This window comes from Phodopus roborovskii, unplaced genomic scaffold (genome assembly GCF_943737965.1).
Source record: "Phodopus roborovskii unplaced genomic scaffold, PHOROB, whole genome shotgun sequence".
Taxonomy (NCBI): domain Eukaryota; kingdom Metazoa; phylum Chordata; class Mammalia; order Rodentia; family Cricetidae; genus Phodopus; species Phodopus roborovskii.
This window is the reverse complement of record NW_026126413.1, coordinates 5,242,837-5,264,275: the sequence shown is the minus strand read 5'-3', so window position 1 is coordinate 5,264,275 and position 21,439 is coordinate 5,242,837. Positions and strand designations below refer to the sequence as shown.

General features: G+C 42.0%; 1 protein-coding gene across 1 annotated transcript in view; it reads right to left on the bottom strand.

Annotated features, from left to right (window-relative positions):
* Acot12 (acyl-CoA thioesterase 12) overlaps nt 1-21,439 on the bottom strand; it is a 43,921-nt gene that overhangs the window by 6,863 nt on the left and 15,619 nt on the right. The window contains exons 3-11 of the mRNA XM_051182953.1: nt 19,971-20,031; nt 17,821-17,922; nt 14,816-14,951; nt 5,890-6,046; nt 5,198-5,317; nt 4,362-4,512; nt 3,822-3,877; nt 3,521-3,584; nt 2,588-2,671 (exon numbers count right to left, since the gene is read on the bottom strand). Coding sequence (XP_051038910.1) covers nt 2,588-2,671; nt 3,521-3,584; nt 3,822-3,877; nt 4,362-4,512; nt 5,198-5,317; nt 5,890-6,046; nt 14,816-14,951; nt 17,821-17,922; nt 19,971-20,031 — 931 coding nt within the window. The remainder of the gene's footprint in view (nt 1-2,587; nt 2,672-3,520; nt 3,585-3,821; nt 3,878-4,361; nt 4,513-5,197; nt 5,318-5,889; nt 6,047-14,815; nt 14,952-17,820; nt 17,923-19,970; nt 20,032-21,439) is intronic.

Sequence of the window (21,439 nt, the reverse complement as noted above, 5' to 3'; positions counted from 1 at the left end):
ATAAGTTGCCTTGGTATCTTGTCACAGTAGTGGTACAATAAACAATTCGGCCAGCTATGGCTTCATGGAAAGATTCTCCAAGAAGAGTCATCCAAAAAAATGGCTTCCCTTTGCTCATGGGGATGGAGGTAGACATAATTCATAAAACTCCAGTGTTTGGGGTGATTGGACGGTTTTTTTTTCCTCTGAGATGAAGCTCAACATGAGTAGCTCCAGACTCACTGAAGCAAGCTTGCCTGATTCCATCAGTGGAATTGTTTCCATCATAGTGTTTTGCTTGGATCTCTGTTTGGATGCCAATCAACACAATAAGCATGTTACACTTTTTGTACCAGTTGATAAATATTTTACTGAGATTGTATTATAGGCAGGAAGAGGAAACTATTTTTTTTTTTTTTTGAGACAGAGTCTCCCTGCTTATCCTGGAACTCACTTTGTGGACCATCCTGGTCTTGATCTCACAGAGATCCACTTGCCTCTGCCTCCTAAGTGCTGGGACTAAAGCTGTGCACCACCACTGCCCATTGGAAACTGCTTTCTATAGAGACCTAGTCTGTAGAGACGCCAGGGGATTACCATAGATGTCAAGGGCTGGGGATGGGTAAGTGGCACTGTCTAATTTGTCTCCATCTGCTTATTTTGAGAATAGATCCCCTCTGGTCAACTTCTTATACCAGGGCTCTTTCCCAGAGAGATGTTTAGGCAATCTATGTAGTTTTTGTTTTCACCTTATTTTCAATATATTCTCAAACTTAGATACTCCTTAAAATTTCTACGCCTATCAGGCCAGGGCCCTCATGACAATTTCTTCCCTGGGGGACTCAAGTCAAAAACTCTCTTCATCTTTACTCATAACACTACCTCTAAGAGATCTAAGAGATAAGAATCACATTTTTTTTTTGGACTCTTGTTGTTGTTTGTTTTTCTGTATGTACCTTAACTTGCTTAAGTTAGACCTGGCTTCTATGGGTTAAACACAATACCTCACTTGTTTGTGAAATACCCTTACATTATTCTTGAGCAGTTTCATGTGCGTGATTTGTCTCTGGCTTCTTGTATTACTTGTTGTTATTTCTACCCTTATAGATAGAAGATTCAATGTGCCTTAAAACCTTAAGTTCTGTCCAATTTTATTATAGATATAAAACTTCAAATCCAATTACATTGAAAATAAGAATAAAAAATTGGCTATGGTACACACTGCCGATCCAAAGTTCTTGGGAGGAAAATGTAGGAAGACCCTGGGTTCAGATACAGTGTAAGACTGCTGGGATGTGGGTGGTTAAAACCTGTTATGACGCTCAGAAGCTAGCAAAAACATGAGATTTCATATCAGAAAAAGAATCGGGCACATTTCATGAGCAACAGTAAAAAAAAAAAAAAAAAAAAAAAAAAAAAAAACCAGTGTTTTAGTTATTAAACCTGTTCCTGCACAGCCCAGCCCAGTAGATATGGGAGCTGAGCTGGATCTAAAGGGCATAAGGAAGACCCTGGAAGGATTCAGCAGTTCCAACAAGGAAATAAGCAAAACAAACAACAAAAAAGAAATACCCAGAAGTCACATCAAGAACTGAAGATGACAACGGAAGTAGCCTTCAGATTGACTTAGATTCTAAGGTGAGAGGATTGTGTGATGCCCATCCACACTGAAACTGAGACATGACTGAAGCTATGATGGGACCACAGGTGCAAACTGGGACTCTTCCAGGACAGTGAAACACTTGATTTCCTATTTCCTATGGTAGTGTTTCACTTACAGTGAACAGCAGTCACAGCAGACATACCCCAAAGCTGGCAGTCCCAATTGTCTTCCAAGTGTCAGGCCCTTGTTTTCACCTTATTTGCAGTATAGTCTCAAACTTAGATACTCCTTAAAATTTCTACGCCTATCAGGCCAGGGCCCTCATGACAAGCTAGCAAAAATGTGAGAATGGTCTGGGAATGCAGTGGGCGAGCAGCATGTCTCCTAGAGCTTAGAGTCTAGTGAATGTGGGCATTGGCTTTCAAGATTCTTCCAATGTCCAAAAATTAAGGCCCAGATGATATACAATTATTTCAACTTGATAATATGCCAAAATTGCATGCTAAGAGAGATACAAAGAAATCGAGACAAGGCTTCCTTCTTAAAAGGTTTATTATCTGTTTGGAAAAATCTGTTTGAAAACCTAAATTGCAATGTAAAGTTTAAATACCAACTCACAGAAACTATGGGCGAAGCATCACAAAACAAAAAGGATTCAAAGCCAAATTAGTTTTAGAGGCATCATGATGGAATGAGCTACTAGAAAGAAAAGAGGACTAGGTCAAGAAAGGACATACAGAAGCATTTGTCCTGGCTCATCAAGATCGTCAAGTTTGCGTGGATGGAGATGTAGAGGAAGGCTAGAGAGGTAGAATGTGAGAACCCAGGCCTGCCTGGAGGCAGGAGGGCAGGGAACATCCAGCAGGAAGGCCCAGGGCTAGAAGGAAGTCCACCTCTTACAAAGTGTTGTCCCTCGAGTGGAGCAGCAGAGAGCCTCAAAATCCTGACCACCATGCTAGCTTTAAATTTCTCTGGGCAGGAGCAGCACAAACATTTGGCACTTACCTTATCCAAGGTGGTAGTAACCTCCCAGCCACTTTTGGATGCCAGATTTTTGAGAGCCTCCACATTGGTGTTACTTAGGAATCCCTAAAAACACACACAAAATCCAAAGCTATGTGTTCAACATATAGCCTTGGGATTGATCATTTTCTGCTTCAATAATGGCCTGTGTTGGAGAAGGTATATATTGAGCCAAAGTGATAATGTCGCGCATAAACTAGACTATGTACTACTAATATCTAACTTCTATCTCAAAGTACAGACAAGCTAACTATGCAGTCATCCATTGTGTATGCTTTTAGTTGGCCAAGACAGATCCCCTTCAGTGTGACTTAGTACAATGTGTGTGATAAGTAGACTTGGATCCCACATGAGATTTTATTGTCAAAAATGTTTAAATGACTAATCCTACTTTAAGTTAGTTTTTTTTTATTTTATGTATAAGGATATTTTGCCTGCATGTATGTTTGTGCACCATATGTGTGCAGCGCCTGTAGAGGCCAAAAGAAGGCAGCAGATCTCATGGAACTGGAGTTACAAATGGTTGTGAGTCTCTGTGTGGGTGTCGGATTAAATCCAGGCCCTCTGGAAAAGAGCTTCTAGTGCTCCTAAGCACAGAACCATCTCCTGAGCCACAAATAATCCTTCTTGCTCTACAAACACGTTCAGGTTCATAAGCATACCACTCACTGCAAATCAAGGCAAGACACCAGATTGAAGCATCCATGGCAGATGTTCACAGAGTTCAAAATTGATAGTAGGATAACAATAGTTGATGGGTTTTTTGTTGTTGTTTTGTTTTTTTGTTCCCCCCATCATTTAGAAATGGAGGGTTATACGGTTCACTGTCACCTAATGCATGTAGGTACAAACTGGACCTGTTAAACGCGCTGGTGTGACATTCACATGAAGCATTCCAGACTGTCAAACTGTTACCTTTTTGCTTATATCCCATTGTGTGCTGAGTGGAACTTCTTTTTTATGGGAAATAACGTATTTCCTGAAAAAAATTAAAATATTAACTGACAATTTTCTTCTCTGTGCTTTGGTTTTTTTGTTTTGTTTTAAATGTGCTCTTTGGTGGGAAATCAGAATGGACCATTTTTAACTTTTAAGACACATTAGGTCCCTTTCTTCCCCATTAGGAGGGAGCAGGGACTCCAGGCAGTGGCTTTTTGTTACATGGCTTGTCAGATGGAGAAAGCCCATAAAATCCTCATGTTTTTATGTTCTTTACCTGCTTAGGCGAATTCTCCTCCTTGCAATAGCTCCCTGATAACGTCGAACATCATCCTTCAAGAAAGAGGACAGCAGATCAGTTTCTACTCTTTTGGTACTGAAACCTTAGGCAGCCTCCCCTAGAATAACAGGGGCCCCATGTCCCTGTAACAACTCCCCCCTGAGGTCTGAGCCTCTCACTGACTTTGATAGCTATTTTCACTTCCTTTTCAAAGCAGAGAATTTTTGTTTTTCATTTCTGCTACTAACATCACACAGATTTTGCTCTGGGGTTTTTAGAGGAGGTGAGCACTAGGTTGATTCCTGATTGAGAAAGACAGGTTTCCCATGAAAGGGGTAAAGCATCAAGCACAGGGTGCCCTCGACATGACAGCAGACTCAGAAAGGGGACTCAGAGTGATGTGGGGAGAAAAGGAAAGAGCCCATTGGGCCTAGTTAGGCATAGAAGAAAGCAAACCTCTTGGAGACGGTTGCCAGTGCGGAGGTGCATGGAGCTCTGTGCCCACAGGTCTCTGGGGCTCGCGTGGTGACAACTGACCTTTGATATGGGTTGGATTCTGGGGAAGGTGATGATTTCCTCCTGATCATCAACAGCGTTGTAAATGAGAAAAGCACTGTTGATGTGGCGGCCTCGGCCCTCAGCCCACTCCTGACAGTCAAAGGCCTCAACACGCACTCCAACTTCCACACTGTAAGGGGGACGCGGGCAGTGGGCAAGGAGGCCTGTGGCATGGTTGGCCTCCTCTCCCACCGAGCAACAAGAAGGCCCTGGTTTTTCTCTTTTGATGCCAGCAAATCTGTCCAACCACTCAATCCACTTTGAGGGTGTTGTAGGAGTGCCTGAATGAGTTTCCATTTTCCTTTCCCACTGGGACACACCTCCATTGACATTTAGTTAATGGGGAAGGTGAGTTAAATTGTGCTCAAAACACATTTTCTCCCTTAAAAACAATAGTTCTATGATTTACAAGAATGAAAGCCTGAAAGTTTGGCTGAAAACACAGACTAACTCTCCTTTTTTTTAACATCTAAAAAAGAAGAAAATACTAGGTGAAACCTTTTCATTCTGTACTGAGAATAACAAACATAACTGGGATGTAGTCTGGACTCATTGTCATAAGCAACAAGCCCATTATAGACACTGAAGGGTGGTGGATACCAATGGGAACAATCCTGGGCCAGCTGGATGTCCTAACACGCTATAGGACAAAACAATTCATTACAATTTCCTGAGTGTGAACGACCACAAACAGAAGACTAAAGTATGAGTCCATACTGAGTGAAGTTTAAAAATATCTAGACAGTCTTGTGATGTAGCTCCTACCCACCTACAGTTTGCACATGGCTTTGAATTGGCATAAGACACACAATTACCTGTTCTGAAATGTGTTGTTGACTATGGCATTGAAGACAAGGCGGTCCCCAACTGTGGATGGTCCCCGGAATTTAAACATATCCACAGACTTCAGAAAGGGATGTCCGTGACACAGGCGACTAAGGGAAACAATGGGGAGAGAAAAGAGGGGATGTACATCCTCCACAGTAGTTTCAAAAACAACCGATTCATTGAATGGCTGCACTAGACAAGAAGGCAACCCATTTTCTATGTAAACAACCCCTTTGTCTCAAGAGCACTATGTGTGGAGAGGATCTGAACACATACCGCCAACATTTGGGGAAACAAAATGAGTATTTCTTAAAGATAGGGATTCTTTGGCATTGGTCTGTTCTCTACGGAACTGCCTCCCAAAGCAACCCAATGCTTTCTGTTGTTATTTGAGCATCTTATTCATCCTGACAAAGGTCCCAGGACACTGTGACTTCTGGATTTGGGGGTAGGACACAATGGTTGACAGCTGACAGTCAATGCTGACCACACTTCTTTCTCAGCTTTTCCAGTCACTGAGTTTATCCATTGATTAAAAGCCAAACTTCTCCTTCATAGGAAAAATTGTAGCAAGAAGGCTACAAAATACACATTTCATATTTTTTGCATAATTTATAAAAAGGAAAACCACTTCAAACCATGTTTCCTATGCCCGTATCCCCAGGACAACACTGAGAACCTTGCAGAAATGGTTGCTACTGTCTCCATCCATGCCATAATCTGCCCGCCAAATGTGTTTCCGTGATGGTTTGCATGGGGTGGGAGGACGAGTTCAATGCTCTGCACAGAGGTGCCCATGGTGGTGGCTGTTCCTTCTTCATCTTTGCAAATTGGATCTAAGACATGACAGCAGAGACAGTAGGCTTAGCCACTGGATCTTCCCTGGACTTTCCTTTCCAGGCAGCAAATACAACCGTTATTCATAACAATGGCATCATCCTTAACACCTTCCATCAAGGATGAGAGTGGGTTCTGTAGAGTGGCCTTCCTCTGAAGAGCAGCCACTTTTGTTCTGGGTTAATAACAGGTCAGGAGGGCCCTTTAAGAGACAGGAAACCTGGTTGGGTTTTGTGTTCATCTCAGCACTCAGATGGCAGAGTCAGGGAGGTATCTGAGTTCAAGGCCAGTCTGGTGTACAGAGTGAGTTCCATGACAGCCAGGACTATACAGAGAAAGCCTGTCTCAAGCACACACACACACACACACACACACACACACACACACACACACACAGAGAGAGAGAGAGAGAGAGAGAGAGAGAGAGAGAGAGAGAGATGTGCCTCACTTGTCAAGAAAATACACCAGAGTTTTGATTAAAGTAATGGTTCCACTTAAACTAGAGCTTTTTGTGGTGGTAAAAGGCACAGAAGTTTAGACATTTTGATGATGATATGTCAGTATTTTGATGGTAATGATAGTTTACTACTCTGTACTTATTTACACACTCATTACCTGCTTTAAATATGGACCATCTATCCTGTGTCATTTAACCCTCAATAAAGTCACTAAAGTGAGGAACTATGGAGTCAGAGGGGGCACTGACACTATATGGAACTTCATGAACTGTGGTGTGGGGATGTGGTCTCTTGTGCACAGTCATAGGAGAAAAGACACACACATTGCTGCCCTTCCTTGTGTCTTCTGCTTCCTAGCGCTCAGATGTTTCATTTAGAGACAGGTTTGGTTTTACTCTCAACAGTGGGAAATCATTTGCTCTGGGTGCAAAGCAGTAATACAGATTCAGCCATGTTGCTGGCATCACCCGGTAACTCATGTGCTGCTGTGGGGAGATCTCGACATCTCAGGGACCACGCTGGGTTGGCAGAGCTCAGTAGGCAGTGTGCTCATATAAGCCAAGCCGTCAATAATAGGAAACGGGCCATGCAAGGAGCAGCTGACCAGAGCATGGTCTCAGGCACCTTTAACCCCACTTCATAGGGCAATGTTTTAGATTCACAATTAATTGATGATTGATGGGAGATGTCATTCTGTAAATATGTTTCTCGTATTGGTTAATGAATAAAGCACTGTTGGCCAATAGGAAAGCAAGATAGGCCAGACTAGGAGACAAGAAGAAAGAGGAAATGGAGAGAGGAGTCAAGATAGAGAGACCTGAGAGAGCAGAACACCAGCCCCTCTCTCCGGTAAGATGAGACCATGAGGAAATACTTAGATTAATAGAAATGGGTTAATATTTAAGACAGAGCTAGCTGATAAGAAACTAGTAACTGGCCAACAGCATTACATCAAATACAGAGTCTCTGTGTATTATTTGGGGCTGGCATGGCAGTGGGATCAGGCTGCCAGAAAAAAATACTCTTAACAGATGATCTATTTTTTTCATCCCTTCTGTTGATTGTTTCAGTCCTTTGATGAAAATGTGGCAACAGTTCCCATTGTTCTAGACAGCCTTTCAGATCCTTTCTGTGACCTCCAAGCTCTCTCTGTCCTGGACTAGCCTGGTTTAGCCTGTGTGACTGTCAAACTACCAACTAGGTCCCCTCCCCTCTCTGTCATACACATTGGTCTTTTATCAGCTGCTATGGAGAAAACTGTCGTCAAAGTCAGGGGGTTTCTACTCTACTCTTCTGTCTGCTGCACCCCACCCCATCCTCTTGCCACGCCCCTCCCACTTAACTCCTAGTCTGTCCTGGATCTTATTAATGATCTCTTTCATGGTGCTTCCTCCTTTCCATGAAAACCCTTGGTTAGTAGTCCTGGCTCTTTCGGTAAGCACTTGCTGCACTAACTCAAGGAGGACCTGAGTTGGATCCCCTGGAGCCCACATATTAGTCAGATGCTGTGGTGTGACCAGAATTAGGGAGGTAGAGTCAGGAGGACTTGCCAATCCAGCTAGTCTAGCTGAACCTGGAACCGTAAGCTTCATGTTCAGTAAGAAGACCCTGTGACAAGGAAAATAAGGAAAAGAGTGATGGAGGAAATAAATACTGCTCCCGACCTGCCTCAGCCTGCACGTGTACACATTTGCATGCACACCTACATATATGTACACACATAAATAAGATGTATGTGTGTGGGGGGGGTAGATTTGTGGAATGACTAAATGAACTTGACTTTGTTGATTCATTCAACGTTATGGTCTCTTAGTAGAACACTTTAAGGAAATGCTATGGTTGATGTAGAAGTTTGAATGTAATTGGCTCCACAATCTCATAGACAGTGGTACTATTAGGAAGTGTGGCTTTGTGGGAGTATGTATGGCCTTTTTGGAGGTATTGTGTCACTGTGTGGCTGGGCTTTGATGTTTCCTAAGCTCAGGATACTGCCCAGTGTCTCAGTTGATTTCCCGTTGCCTGCAAGATGTAGGACTCTCAGCTACTCCTCTAGCACCACATCTGCCTGCATGCTGCCATGCCCCCTGTCATAATGATAATGGACTGAACCTCTGAAACTATAAGTAAGCCCAATTAAATGCTTCCTTTATAAGAGTTGCTGTGGTCATGGTGACTCTTCACAGCAACAGAAACCCTAACTAAGACAGTTGGATTGTACTGCCTCACATAACAAACAGCCGTTTAGGATATGTCTCATTCCTCCTCATTTTGCTTAAACAGTATTATCAACATGCAAGTTTTCCAACCTAGTGGGTGTGAAGTAGTATCTCATGTTGGTTGTAATTTGCACTTCATTGAGTACTAATAAGGTCCAACGTTTTTTCATATGTATGTCAAACATTCTTGCTATCTCTTAATTAAATGTCTCTTGACACCATTAGTTTCTACCTCATGTCTGGAACTTGAGTTAAATAAGCATTAGATTCTCATCACACACACACACACACACACACACACACACACACACCAGAGTATATATATTATATATACTGCATCATATGTGTGTACATGTTTTTTGTTGTTGTGTTTGGTTTTTTTGTTTTTGTTTTTTGTTTTGTTTTGTTTTGAGATGGAGTCTCAGCTCTGTAGCTTAGGCTGCTCTTAAACTTCATACATAGTCTTAGTTCATTGTATGTCTTACCTGTTTTGAGCCTCAAACTTGTAGTTATTATCACGCCCTGGCCTTCCAAATGCTGGGGTTATAGGCATGAGCCACCATGACCAGTTAAGTACATATTTTGGTATACAGTCTCCTTGTTTAACAAAACTTTCTAGAAGCCCTCATTTAGTAGCTAATGGAAACAGAAGCAGGCACCCACAGCTAAACACTGACCTGAACTCCTGGAATCCAGTTGCAGAAAGGGAGGAGTGATATCAAAAGAGGTCAAGACCAGGCTACAGAAACACACAGAGAAAGCTGACCTGAACAAGGGGAGCTCATGGACTCCCAGATTGGTGTCTGGGAAACCAGCATTATACCGACTCAGACCCTCTGAACATGGGTCTCAGCTAGAAGGCCTGGGCAGTCTAAGGGACCTCTGACAGTGGAACCAGGATGTATCCCTGGTGCACAAAAGGACTTTGGGAATATATTCCCCATGCAGGGATACTCCCTTAATCTAGAGGCAGGAGGGAGGGCCTAGTTCCTACTCCAAATGACTTGACAGATTTTGATAATTCCTTCTGGAAGGCATCACCCTCCCTGTGCAGTGGGGGTAGGTGGGAAGGGGTTGGGGGGGCATGGGAGGCAGAGGAAACTAGGATTGATGTGTAAAATAAGAAAAAAAACTTTCTAGATTATCTCTTTGTTCTTGATTCATACTTTTGATTCTCTTTGCTTTCTCACCTCTTTAAGTGGGTGATGGCACTCTGCACTGTCTCCAAGGCCTCACATCGGACAGCTACTCAAGCACCACACTGCATCCCAAGCCCCTCTTACTCCTGCAGTTACAGTGGCCTTGTTACTTCATCTTATATGAAATAGTCTTAATGGACGTCCTTCGGACTTTTGTGGGTCTGATGTCACCTCCAGGTCTTTGGGTCTTTATTTCAATCTCTTGTGGTATTTCATTAGAAGCCCTATTGCCTGGAAATGGTGGAAATCCCTGAAGCTGGACTAGTCCCTTCTCTACAGTGGATTTTTATATGCTGCTGTCGATAACAGGGGGCCTAGAATACAGTCCACATTACACTAAAGGTCATGTGATCTACACAGGCTGCTTGAGGATTTCTAGCACTAACACTGCAGGAAGATAAACTTGGGACTGGATTTCAAAGGGAACGATTTCCCCCATGCTACCAAGGCTAATGCCAAGAGAGAGAGGCTCCCCAGCAGGGCTCTCTGAAAGGGGAGGGCTTTTCTAGTGGACTCATGGAGAGTTCTTGGGGGGGACAGCCACTCCCCATGAGATCCTAGCTCACCCTTCCACCTAAAGCAAGTGTCTGACTCTTCCCTTAGTCTTTGGGTACCTGCAGGTCTCAGAGCCAATGCCTGCTGGGTTGAGCATAGCCTCTCTACTTCTTTGCTGTTCTCAAGCCATTTCCAACATCACTGCTTCCCTTCCTTCCTGACTGCTGAGACGGCTTTGCAAACAAACTATAGATTTTCCCCAGACATCAAGCCTACCACATTAATATAAAGAAACCTGGTTTTGTTTTCTGGCTGACTCTTAAAGGCAAGTAAAATCTTAACCTCTTCTAACTTCTATTTATTTACAATTTTCTAACTATTTTTTCTGAAATGGGATCTTATTATGCTTGGCAGGCAGGCTAGGAACTCCTGAGCTGAAGCAAGTTTTTTTTTTTTTTTTTTTTTTTTTTTTTTGCGTCAGCCTTGAGAGTATCTGGGATTCAGGTGCACGCCACCCGCACCCCGCTCCCTGATTGCAAATTGATTTTATTAAATGAGGTTCTTAAAGCATGATGAGTTAGTGCTGATTGAGATATTTTCAGTTTAATATCGCTTGTCCAAATTTTATATTTTTATTCAGAAGAAAATATTACTTTAGTTTATTAGAAACTACCTATAAACTACATTACAAAATGATAACAATTTAAGTGTGTAGCTGTTGTACTACCAGAACATGTGAATGACTGTGTGTCGCACAGATGGAAGACTTACTTTTAACTGTATGCCTTCTCACACGTTGTAAATTCCTTACCCTGCAATGTACTATCTATTTTGAAATGATTATAAAATAATCGAAAAATTAAAAGTTGGTAGATCTCAGAATCTGAGAAATGTTGTAGAAAAGAACACCCATAATTAGGTAGTTTTTTCTTTTCTGAGAGGCAATAAAGAAAAAGTCACTCATTTCTATGGAGACATATGCAGCACACACAAGGAAAACTGGGGAATCACTTCTTGGTCATGCTAAACACAAACAGGCCTCAGCTATGGCATGCAGGCAAAAGTGGACAGAGGACAAGTGTCCTTTGTGTGGAAGTGTGTCTTCTTGTAGATAACTGCCAATCAATGGGGGGAAAAATAGAGCATCCCCAGGTCCAGAGAACAATTCAGGGTCACAGACCTGACTAGAGCTAAGCGTTTATAGTAAACAGACCTCATTCTGCAAGCCAGGTGATCAAGTTCAACGGTTGTCTATTGAATGTTTTGAAGGTATTGTTTCATCATTTTGTTTGGTCGATTTCACATGTGTCCTGTATATTTCAGGTCAGGTACTTTGACCTGAATTCAGGTCATTTTATTCTAGCTCTTGTTTTCATTCTGCATATCCAGAAAGGTTCATCCAGGACAATGCTCTGAAGATCTGATTTTATACTGACAAACTGCAATTCAGATAGCTCCAACTTTAATTTTCCTCCACCCCTAGTGATACAATAACCCCAGTGGTACAATAACACATTCCATTCATCCCTTACACAAAACCTAATCTCATTTCCCCCACTTTTCTTATGAAAATGTAGCATCTGGAATCAGCTTTCTCAGTATCCTAACAACACTCATTTCTGTCACGTGGCACCTCAAAGGGTGAGGGCAGCTTCATCAGTCTGGTGATAGTATAGATCCCTTAGTACAATGGTTCTCAGGCTTCCTAACGCTGTGACCCTTTAACACACTTCCTCATGTGTTGTGACCCCAGCCATAAAATTATTTTTCTTGTTACTTCATAACTGTAATTTTGCTGCTGTTATGAGTCATGGTGTAAATAACTGATATACAGGGTATCAGATATGTGGCCACTGTGAAAGGGTCATTTGACCACTAAAGGGGTCATGACACACAGGTTGAAAATCTCTGCCTTAGTTCACTAATGAAGGTCTATCTGCCTTCTTTTAGAGTATGTTTTCTGATCAAAACCAGCCTCTCTAGGCAGACCACACTCCCTATCACACTCCAATGCCCTTTTCTTTAAGAAAGTTGCCTCTGATTTCTGTGGAATTGTTGGTGACATGGGAGATAGTAATATTTCCAAAGTGAATATCAGATTGATATGATAGAGCTGGATGAAAAGTTGCTTCATTGAAAAGAACATAGGATAATCTGAGATAGGACAGATTAAGTTAACTCAGAGAGAAAAGCTTTAAAAAACATCTGTAATTCTAAATTGAAACAAACATGGATCTATTCTGATCAACCTCTTAGGAAAATTAGACTAAGTGGCAATGATATTTTATTTAACTCATTTTCCTTCTTGTGGCTCCTCCCTCAGTCAGTCTTTCTGGACTACCTCAGGGAACCCCTGGGTCCACAGAATCTGGACCCTGTACTTCTTCAATCACTGTCTAGATTATTTAGAACTATTCATGTACCCAACACTAGGGTATGAGTTTATTATGTGCAAAGACCTTGCATTATTCATCTTTTTTTTTTGTTTGTTTCTTATGGCAAACATGTTCCTTGCACATGGTAGGAGTATAATACATCTATACTAGATGGAACTAAGCAGTTGATGTGTTCTTTCTTTCTTGGTACTGAGAAGGAAGGAGCCAGACATTCACAAGACAGTACACAATCTCATCCATAATCACACATTTAATTCTTCTAGCAAGTACCAGATTATTTGACCAGCCTGCCACTCAGCCCAGGGATAACTTTTTCCTCATGAGTTCTCAAGTTAAAACATTGGAAAATGATCCATGAGACATTCATGGGAGTAGAGTGATAATTAACTATAGAAGGTGAAGCAAATTCTTGCAAGACTCGGGATAAAAACACACAGAGAAACATCAGAACTTCCTTCTGAAATTACTGAGGAACCTCATGACTCATTGGTACTTATTCCTCCTTCCCCTCAAGAACTCAGGCGATGCAAATTCAGCAAGGACAGAGGACAGAGGCATTTTTTAAAAAAAGTAAATGGTTGTGTAGAAGGGAAGGTCAGTGAATGTAGGATAATTGCACAGACTCGTTCAGAGCCATATTAACTCCTGGCATTTCCGAGTTAAGACTGAAGCAGAAATGAAGGTCTTTGCCATCTCATTTCCTTCCTGGGGTTTTAGTGTTGAGAAGACAGCAAGGTGGACTTGGGCCGATTGACCTTTTGGTTTTATTTTTTATTAATGGTTGTCTGGTCTGCCTTAGGAATATTCTCACAGTTCAGCTACTTCAGTCCTTAGGGAAAATGCATTTAAACACATCTTGGAACCAAGACCATCTTTTTAAAGAAACTCTTCTAAGCCTTGTAAATTTAATGGTGAAGTCTCTGCTTTCTATAACTTATAGTGGATATTGCCCTTTATGAAATCATCAAATCATACCATTATCCAGAAACTGTAAAGTACAGCATCAACATGAATGCTCTTTTTCCCTTAGAGCCAATTACTACTTCAATGATGACCATATCAATCATCCCAGTGAGCCTTCAATCATGACCAAGTTTTCCGTCCTGGAAAACATGCCATTGGCATTGAGGGCCCCAAAGACTGAACTAAAACCATCTTCTCAAGGCGGAAATCTTGGACAATTTCTCTCCTACCCAGTGGGGTTGTCCTGTGACCTTGATAATGCCTCCGGGTCATCATGAAGCCCCCATACTTCTCACACGCTACCTCCTCTCACCTCTGTCCTTTGCATGTGCGCCTTCTCCTCTCCGTTCTCCTCATTCTATCTGGACCTATTCCATTCTCTCCTCCCCTTTCCCTTCCCTGTGCTCTCCTTCAGAGTTGGTGGAGTTGGAATTTCTGTCAGCCCCCTGGGCTGGCTCACTCCATCTCCTCTCTCACGCTATGTTCTCTCTTGGGATTTTAGAGATGGACTCAAATGCAGGGAAAGAAAGAAGAGTTGGAAGGAGAACTAAGACATCAAAGAGCTCAGAAAACTGCTGCAGGAAAACACAGGGTCAGTGTGGAAAGCACTAGGAAGTATTCACGAACTATTTCTCTTCCGTTCTTGTCAAGGGTAGTCCAGCAGGCTTCTTCCTACTTGGAGTTTCCTTCTGTGTTGAGAAGGTATATGGTTCAAATGAAGTCCTGGATGAGCAAGTGCTTAGTAACCCATGAAGTTCCCTATCAGTGTGCCCTGGTCACAACCCCTTCATTCCCCATGTTACTAAGGGTTATTAACCACCCAGACCTTGTCTCTCTCTGCACACTTCCTCCTGTAGAGGAATCCAGCCTAGGGGCCTAGGTCACCATGGATACTCTGAATGCCCAGTCCTGTTCTTCTCCACTGCCCAGCTCTGTCAGAAAACAGGTCTAGTGTTATCCAAGCGTCAGTGGGAAACCATGTGCTGTAAGACAGACCCCTTCCCTTACCATGGCCACAGAAAGCTCCTGGTGTAGACTTACCATTGAACATGCTGCTTTCCTTCATGATGTTGTTGAAGTTGCTCTCATGCTGTAATCGAACTTTCCTTCTCTCTGAAGCCAGAGTATGTTCTATTTGCTCTTCCTCCGTTTGTAGCATGACAGGTTTTAAATGGACCTGGAGGAAGAAAGTTTATCATCGGATTTGTCATTTACAGCTCCCTTAAATTGTAGATGCCCAACGTGAAGTTTGCAAAAGCAGATGACACACCATATGGTTTTTAACTCAAGTAAATAGAGTATTTATGGGTGTTTCCATGAAACATGCTGGTGAAAATTTTTCTTCAATGTATTTCCATTAAAAGATCAAATCAGACTTTGTTATTTCTCATTTGAAAGACATCCATGTTCATTTTTCTCATTTTACAACTTTTCTGTGGAATTAGAGCCTAGGAGGACTTTTGCCTTGTCACATTGTATCATATTTTCTTCTGTTTGACTCTTGTCTCTTGGAAGCTCGCTCCTCCCTCCCTCCATCCATCCTTCCCTCCCTCCCTCCCTCCCTCCATCCTTCCCTCCCTCCCTCCCCCCTCTCTCTCTCTCTCTCTCTCTCTCTCTCGGAAATGGAGGGAGAGTGGATGTGGAGTATAGGACAGGTGAGGGGAGCTAAAAGGAGTGGACGGGGTAGAAGCTGTGGTCAGAATGTATTCTATAAGAGAAGAATCTATTTTCAATAAAAACTAATGTATATAAATTCTATAAAATATTAATTTCAATGACATGGGACTATATTTTATTGATAATCTTTCCTGTTGGTTTTGCTTTTTGTTTTTTACAAAATTAAGAGAGCAAGGGGAGGTAAAAGGGCATTCTAGAGAAAACTATCGTACACCAAGAAATATTCCTAATTTGGAAATTTCAGCACATGGTCAAAACAGCGTCTAATAGGTAAACTGAAAGAATCAATATGTCAGTGTAACACTTCAGCTGCCCTCCGGAAACCTGGGGAGCAGTGTCCAGGTTCCAGCTCCCCCACTGACGCCCACGTGCTAGTTCTGTGTATGGAAGGTCTTGGCAGCTCCAGGGGACCTCCAGTCTGAACCTGACCCTTTACCCAGATAAGGCTAAATAATCCAGTGACTTGTAATGTGCTGTTTAAAGTCCAAGGTTCCCTGAGTTGCCTGTGTCATGTGTCAGGAATGTGTAGATTGACAGTGACTCCTCACAATGTCACATTTTGTTGGCATGATCAGCAGAATATGTTAGGTAGCCTGGGAAATTTGTAGCTTGGCTCCTCTGAGGAGAAGACCCTGGCATTCATCATGATGACTGCTAGTCCATGAAGAACATTTTGTGTGCCTGAAAATAAACTTGAGAGCAAGTGCTGCCTGGAAGCTGAAGGCCCCTGAAGGTCTCTGGGCCATCTTTCTGCCTCATTTCCTTCCACACAGTCTAGTGCTGTGGGCCCTTTTAATTACTTGGCCGGTGCAACTGTTGAGCCGAATTTTGTTAATCATTGCCAGTTTTATCCTGGAATAAACTCACTTTGGATAGAGATGCTGGTATTTCTTGTGGTTCAAACCAAACCACAGACTTTCATGCCTCTCCACATGATATGCTACCAAATAAAAAGGAACTAACTGGAAAACTAATTGATCTGGGAAAGGTGCTTGGCAGTGGATGTTGACTGAAGTAGCCAGTTGTCATAGCACCATAAGGTAGCTGGCTTCCCAGGAAGGGTCTTGGAAGCCAGTTCTTGTCTCTGTAGAGATGGGACTGAGGTGGGCCGATGTGCCTATTCCGTTTGTTCCTAGATCCAGAACGAGAAGTATGGAAGCCTCTTCTTCCATATGAAGCAAAGGATGGTGAGGTATCCTCCATGCTGTCATTTGCTGTCAAGTATGGGAACACTGTACCCACCCCCATGATGCTCTCATTGTGAAAATTTAAGACTTTTGAGAGAATCAAAGGCTAACAAGACCTCTCTTACTGCTTATATTTTTGTGAACACGGGGTCTCTGTGATACTTTGTCCATGACTCACTAGGTTATATCCAAGGAAGCTGTGCTTTCATTTTCTACATAACACAATTGGCAGATGTGCACTTTGGTTTGGAAAGCAGCACCCTTCGGCAGCAGGAATTTGCCTGCGGCAATGTAATACGAGGCCTATATTACAGTAGGAACTCCAGGTGCCAACATTCTTTGGGGTCACCTGCCAGCCCAGTTGTGCCATCTGCCTAGGTTTGGAGTGGCTGCAAAGCGTGGCCACCTTTACTGGCTGCGGTGGAAGCATCACTTTGCTCAAGCTCTGCTGGCATAGCAGCCACTGTGAGAAAGATCGCAGGCAAGAGGGAGGCATGAGCAGGAGACCTCATCATTGGCAAGTGCTTAGGAGAAGCCACGCTTGCCTGAAATACTTTACATTATAAGTTGAATTATTACATATTTCAAATGTGTTAATTTCCCCTACATACCCTAGCTCTAAATAGAAGCAGCATGGAAGAAATCGTGGCATCCTCCATTGAGGTAGAGCTGGGCTCTGGCTGGTGGGAGCTGAACAATGTATAAGGACACAGTATTTCTTTCAAGGGTGGTTTCAGCCCAGATGCCCAAAAGTTTATTTTTAAACTCTCCTGACTCAGCAACTTTGACACTTTCCTGAAGGTCTAAAAAATGATTGGGCCTGGACTTTCAAGTACTTGCTGAAAAAAAAAAAGTTCAACTTAATTTTGAACTCTATAACCAAAAATGAGAACTAACCCAGTAAGCAATATTTTAAAGGGGTAGATATGACTTCCAGATAATTTAAAATACTGTTTCTCCTCTTTCATAACCCTGGTACTTTTTTTCTTTAAAACGTTCCTCTCAAAAGATCTGCCCATTCAGGTCTATGATGTCACCACAGAATAATACCAATAAATATAAAAATGAATAAAAAATCTTGAAGAAGCAAGTCTTGCAGTAAGAAGCAAAATATAATTCTGGAGCAGTTATTCCCATATCCCTGGCTTACAAAAAGGGTATCTGTTCACGTGGAAGATTTACCTTTTCTTTTCCAACTGGTTTAGCTACAAATGTAGAGAAAGCCACACAGAGGAGCTTCTCAATGCCAGTGAACTTGTCCTGTACTATGACCTTGATACTGATCTGAAGGAAGAAAAACAAGCTGTCAGTCATCCAGATAACAGATTCAGCTGCAACACCCAAAATGCAGTTATGCACTTCTCCAATCCTGCCTTCCAGTTTTTAAATGACATCAGCATTTTAATTTATCTTTAAGTGACACTATCGTTTCAGTGAAGATCTCTACAATATGACAAATGAAACTTTTCTGAATGTGGGAATATGTACTCTTGCCATGAAAAATGCATGGGATCCAGCTATCTAGAATATGTTATATCAGACCCATTACCCATAGGAAATACTTATTAACTTTTAGTTTAATTTTCTTCCAGTTACACATATGTTATAATACCTATATACAATGTAATATTACAAACATACAAGTAATAGTGAATGTGTGTTTATAAATGTATATACAAGGTACACATCAATGTTTACATACATTATACATTTATCATGTTGCATTTGAAATTCTATATTCTAATTCTTAAAAGTGTGCCTTGCTACAATAAACATTTTAAAATCACATTACTAGTAAATTGTCTCTCAAGAACAAGATGGCCTACCAGAGAGAGGAACTATTAACTATTTTTAACCTTTAGTCATTACATTTTATACCTCACAATAACAGGGGAAGAGTTGCTATATTAGCTTTGGCTTGTTTTTTGGGTTTGTTTTTTCTAAGGCTGTCAGCAAGTGACTGAGGCATTTTGTAAGGATTCTGCAGTGGGTGGCTCTCCTTCTGTGTGAAGAGCCCTGAAGGTGGTTCTGCAGACTGGCATTCCACAGAAAAACATCTTTAGATTTAGACTAATAAATACTCTCCTCATATCTCACCGCGATAAGTAATACTATCTTCTGAGAATAATGGGAAACCTGGGGCATCTCAGTTCAGCACTGAGTAATGAATGATAAAGTATATGTATTTCTACATCCTCGCCAGGAACACTGTGTATAAAAACAAACAATCAATAATCCATGACTCACTTTAAGTCACTAATTTAAAACAGAACTTTGTATTTGCATGGTAAATCTCAAGTTAACTGGGTGGCGATGAATCAAACACGAACCAATTATTCTTCACCTCTAGAAGCAACACTCACCCACATGGATGCTCAAGTTAGAGAAATACACAAGGAAGAATGAAATAAAACATCAGCAGGAAAAAGCCTAGCTACAGCACTGGAGTGTTAAAGTTTAGACACTCTCAGCTACCGGGACAGTTGACAGAGGTGTGTGTGATGAACAAGTGTCTCAGAGGCATGGCATGGGGGAAGGCTGGAATTATACTCTGTGAAAAGAAACTAGGTAAGGTGTAAGAAGCAACTATTTCTATATATGGGAAACAAGTGACAAGGGCTATGATGCCCCAGGACAGGAAAGCAATGAAAGGAACATACAGTAAGGGAAGGGAAACCCACCTCTGCAGAGTTGAAGAAGCAGAGATCAAACAGATCAAGGGTCTGGAATTTGTTGGGCAGAGTACCAGAAGAGAGATACCTACATAAAGAGAGAATTCTGGAAATGTGCATGTGTCTCTGGGTCTTTGGATTGATACTAAACTAGCATACACACCATGAATCTTACAGAGTCTGACCAGAATAGCTTTGGAGGAAACCACATCACACTAGGGAACTCTGAGGTGAATATCTCCACATCTCCCACACTTTAGGAATCTTCTAGGCAGATCTCACCAAGCCCACAGAAGACTTTGCCCTACAAGAGGCAAGAAGTAAGAAATGGAATCTATAGTTTGTAAAACCACACACACACACACACACACACACACACACACACACACACACACACACACAAATCCCCTTTCCTCTTACACATCCCCTTTGCCTGTATCCTTCTATAGTATTTGGTGTCACACTGAATGTGAGTGGCAGGATTGGGTGGGGGACATCAGCTCTTTAGCATTCACCTGTGTGTGTGTGATGAGATCTAAGGATTTCTGAAATTTAGGATCCTATCAGCTGTCGGCGTGTCCCAGGCCTCTTTCCCTGTGCTCTGAAAGTAGTGAAGACACATCCTCCGACAGGCAGGGCTAAGAAAAGGGTACCACTCACCTCCATGCTGGTGCTGAATGCTCGAGTCACTTTAGCTCGGATGGTGATAATTTGTCCGATTCTGTTTTTAAAAAGAAAGAAAGGTCTCAGTAATCCTAGCACATTTCATGTTAGACTTAGAGATTTAGTAGACACATGTGTCATAAAGCAATTCCACCTTAAACAGGCATAATGCAATTCCATCTTAACCTGCTGATAATACTCATATATGAAAAACTCCGAGAAAAGCTAATTGCAAAGGCAGGCCTTCAGAATAGATGTTAACATTCAAATCATGCTTATAATGTTAACAGACTCCCTCTATTTAATCAGAAAAGAGCTTTTGCAAGGACAGTGTACAAGGTAACCCTATCTGCAATAGACACTTTTGTGTATAGCCTCTGTTCCCGTAGGAAATTCGAGGAAGCACTCAGGTACACCTGTACCATTGATATTTACTTTAAAACATTAGCTAATAAACTAACAGGGCATCAAACAAGCCAGGTCATCAGTCAGTTTGCTAGGTAGACATGGGCCCTCGGAGAGCTGTTCCTCAGACTGCCTGTTCCTCACAGCTACTGGAACTCTAAAAACGTTGAGGTCAAGTCTTTGGGTCACTTGAACCTACATCTTGAAAAGGTACCCAGTGTAGATTCCCTGTATTCCCACATCCACCTGACTCCATTTGAAGCACTTTGTCATGGCTCCCTCCATGTTGTTATATTTGTGTGCTCTATGCCACCCATTACCTTGCCTCCTTCCAGGCTGAGTGACCAGCCTTTTCCCTTCTCAACCTCCCTCCTCTCTGTTTTGCCTGACTTTTTCAGACAATAAAAATACTTAAGGTTTCACCGTCTAAAATCTTACTTTCAATCCTAGCTGATTTGCAGATCTAACTTTCCTAGAAGAATCACTGCTCTTTCTAATCCACACTGTTCACCGGGTTTTGACAAATGTTGGCACTGAATTAAGGTATAGACAATGAGTCAGGGCTGCTGAGCTTTATAAAGCAAGGTTTTCTTGGGAGCACAGGCACAGAGAAACACAAATCCAAAGGCACAGAAAAGAATGACTCAGCCTTTCCAGAGTCTACCAGTATCTTAGTCTCACCTACACTCACTGGAAGAGGACAGCTATCACAGTATTGGACCTGTTTGCACCCACTGGAAGAGAACCTTGATCCTGTACCCACCAGGAGAGGGAGAGACCCTACCAGTATGCACTGGAAGAAGGGATGGGTAGACAACAGTATGAGAATACAGTCAACAACAGAAAGATCAATATGACACTACCAGAGTCAAGGGACTCCACACCAGCAAGACCTGAACATCCCAACACAAATGAAGCAGAAGAGAATGACCCTAAAAACAACTTCATGGAGATGATAGAGACCCTAAAAGAGGAAATGAGAAATTTTTTTTAAAGACAAACCAAAAATTGCAAACAGTGCAAGGTTTGAAAGCTGAAATAGAGACAATTAAAAAAATATA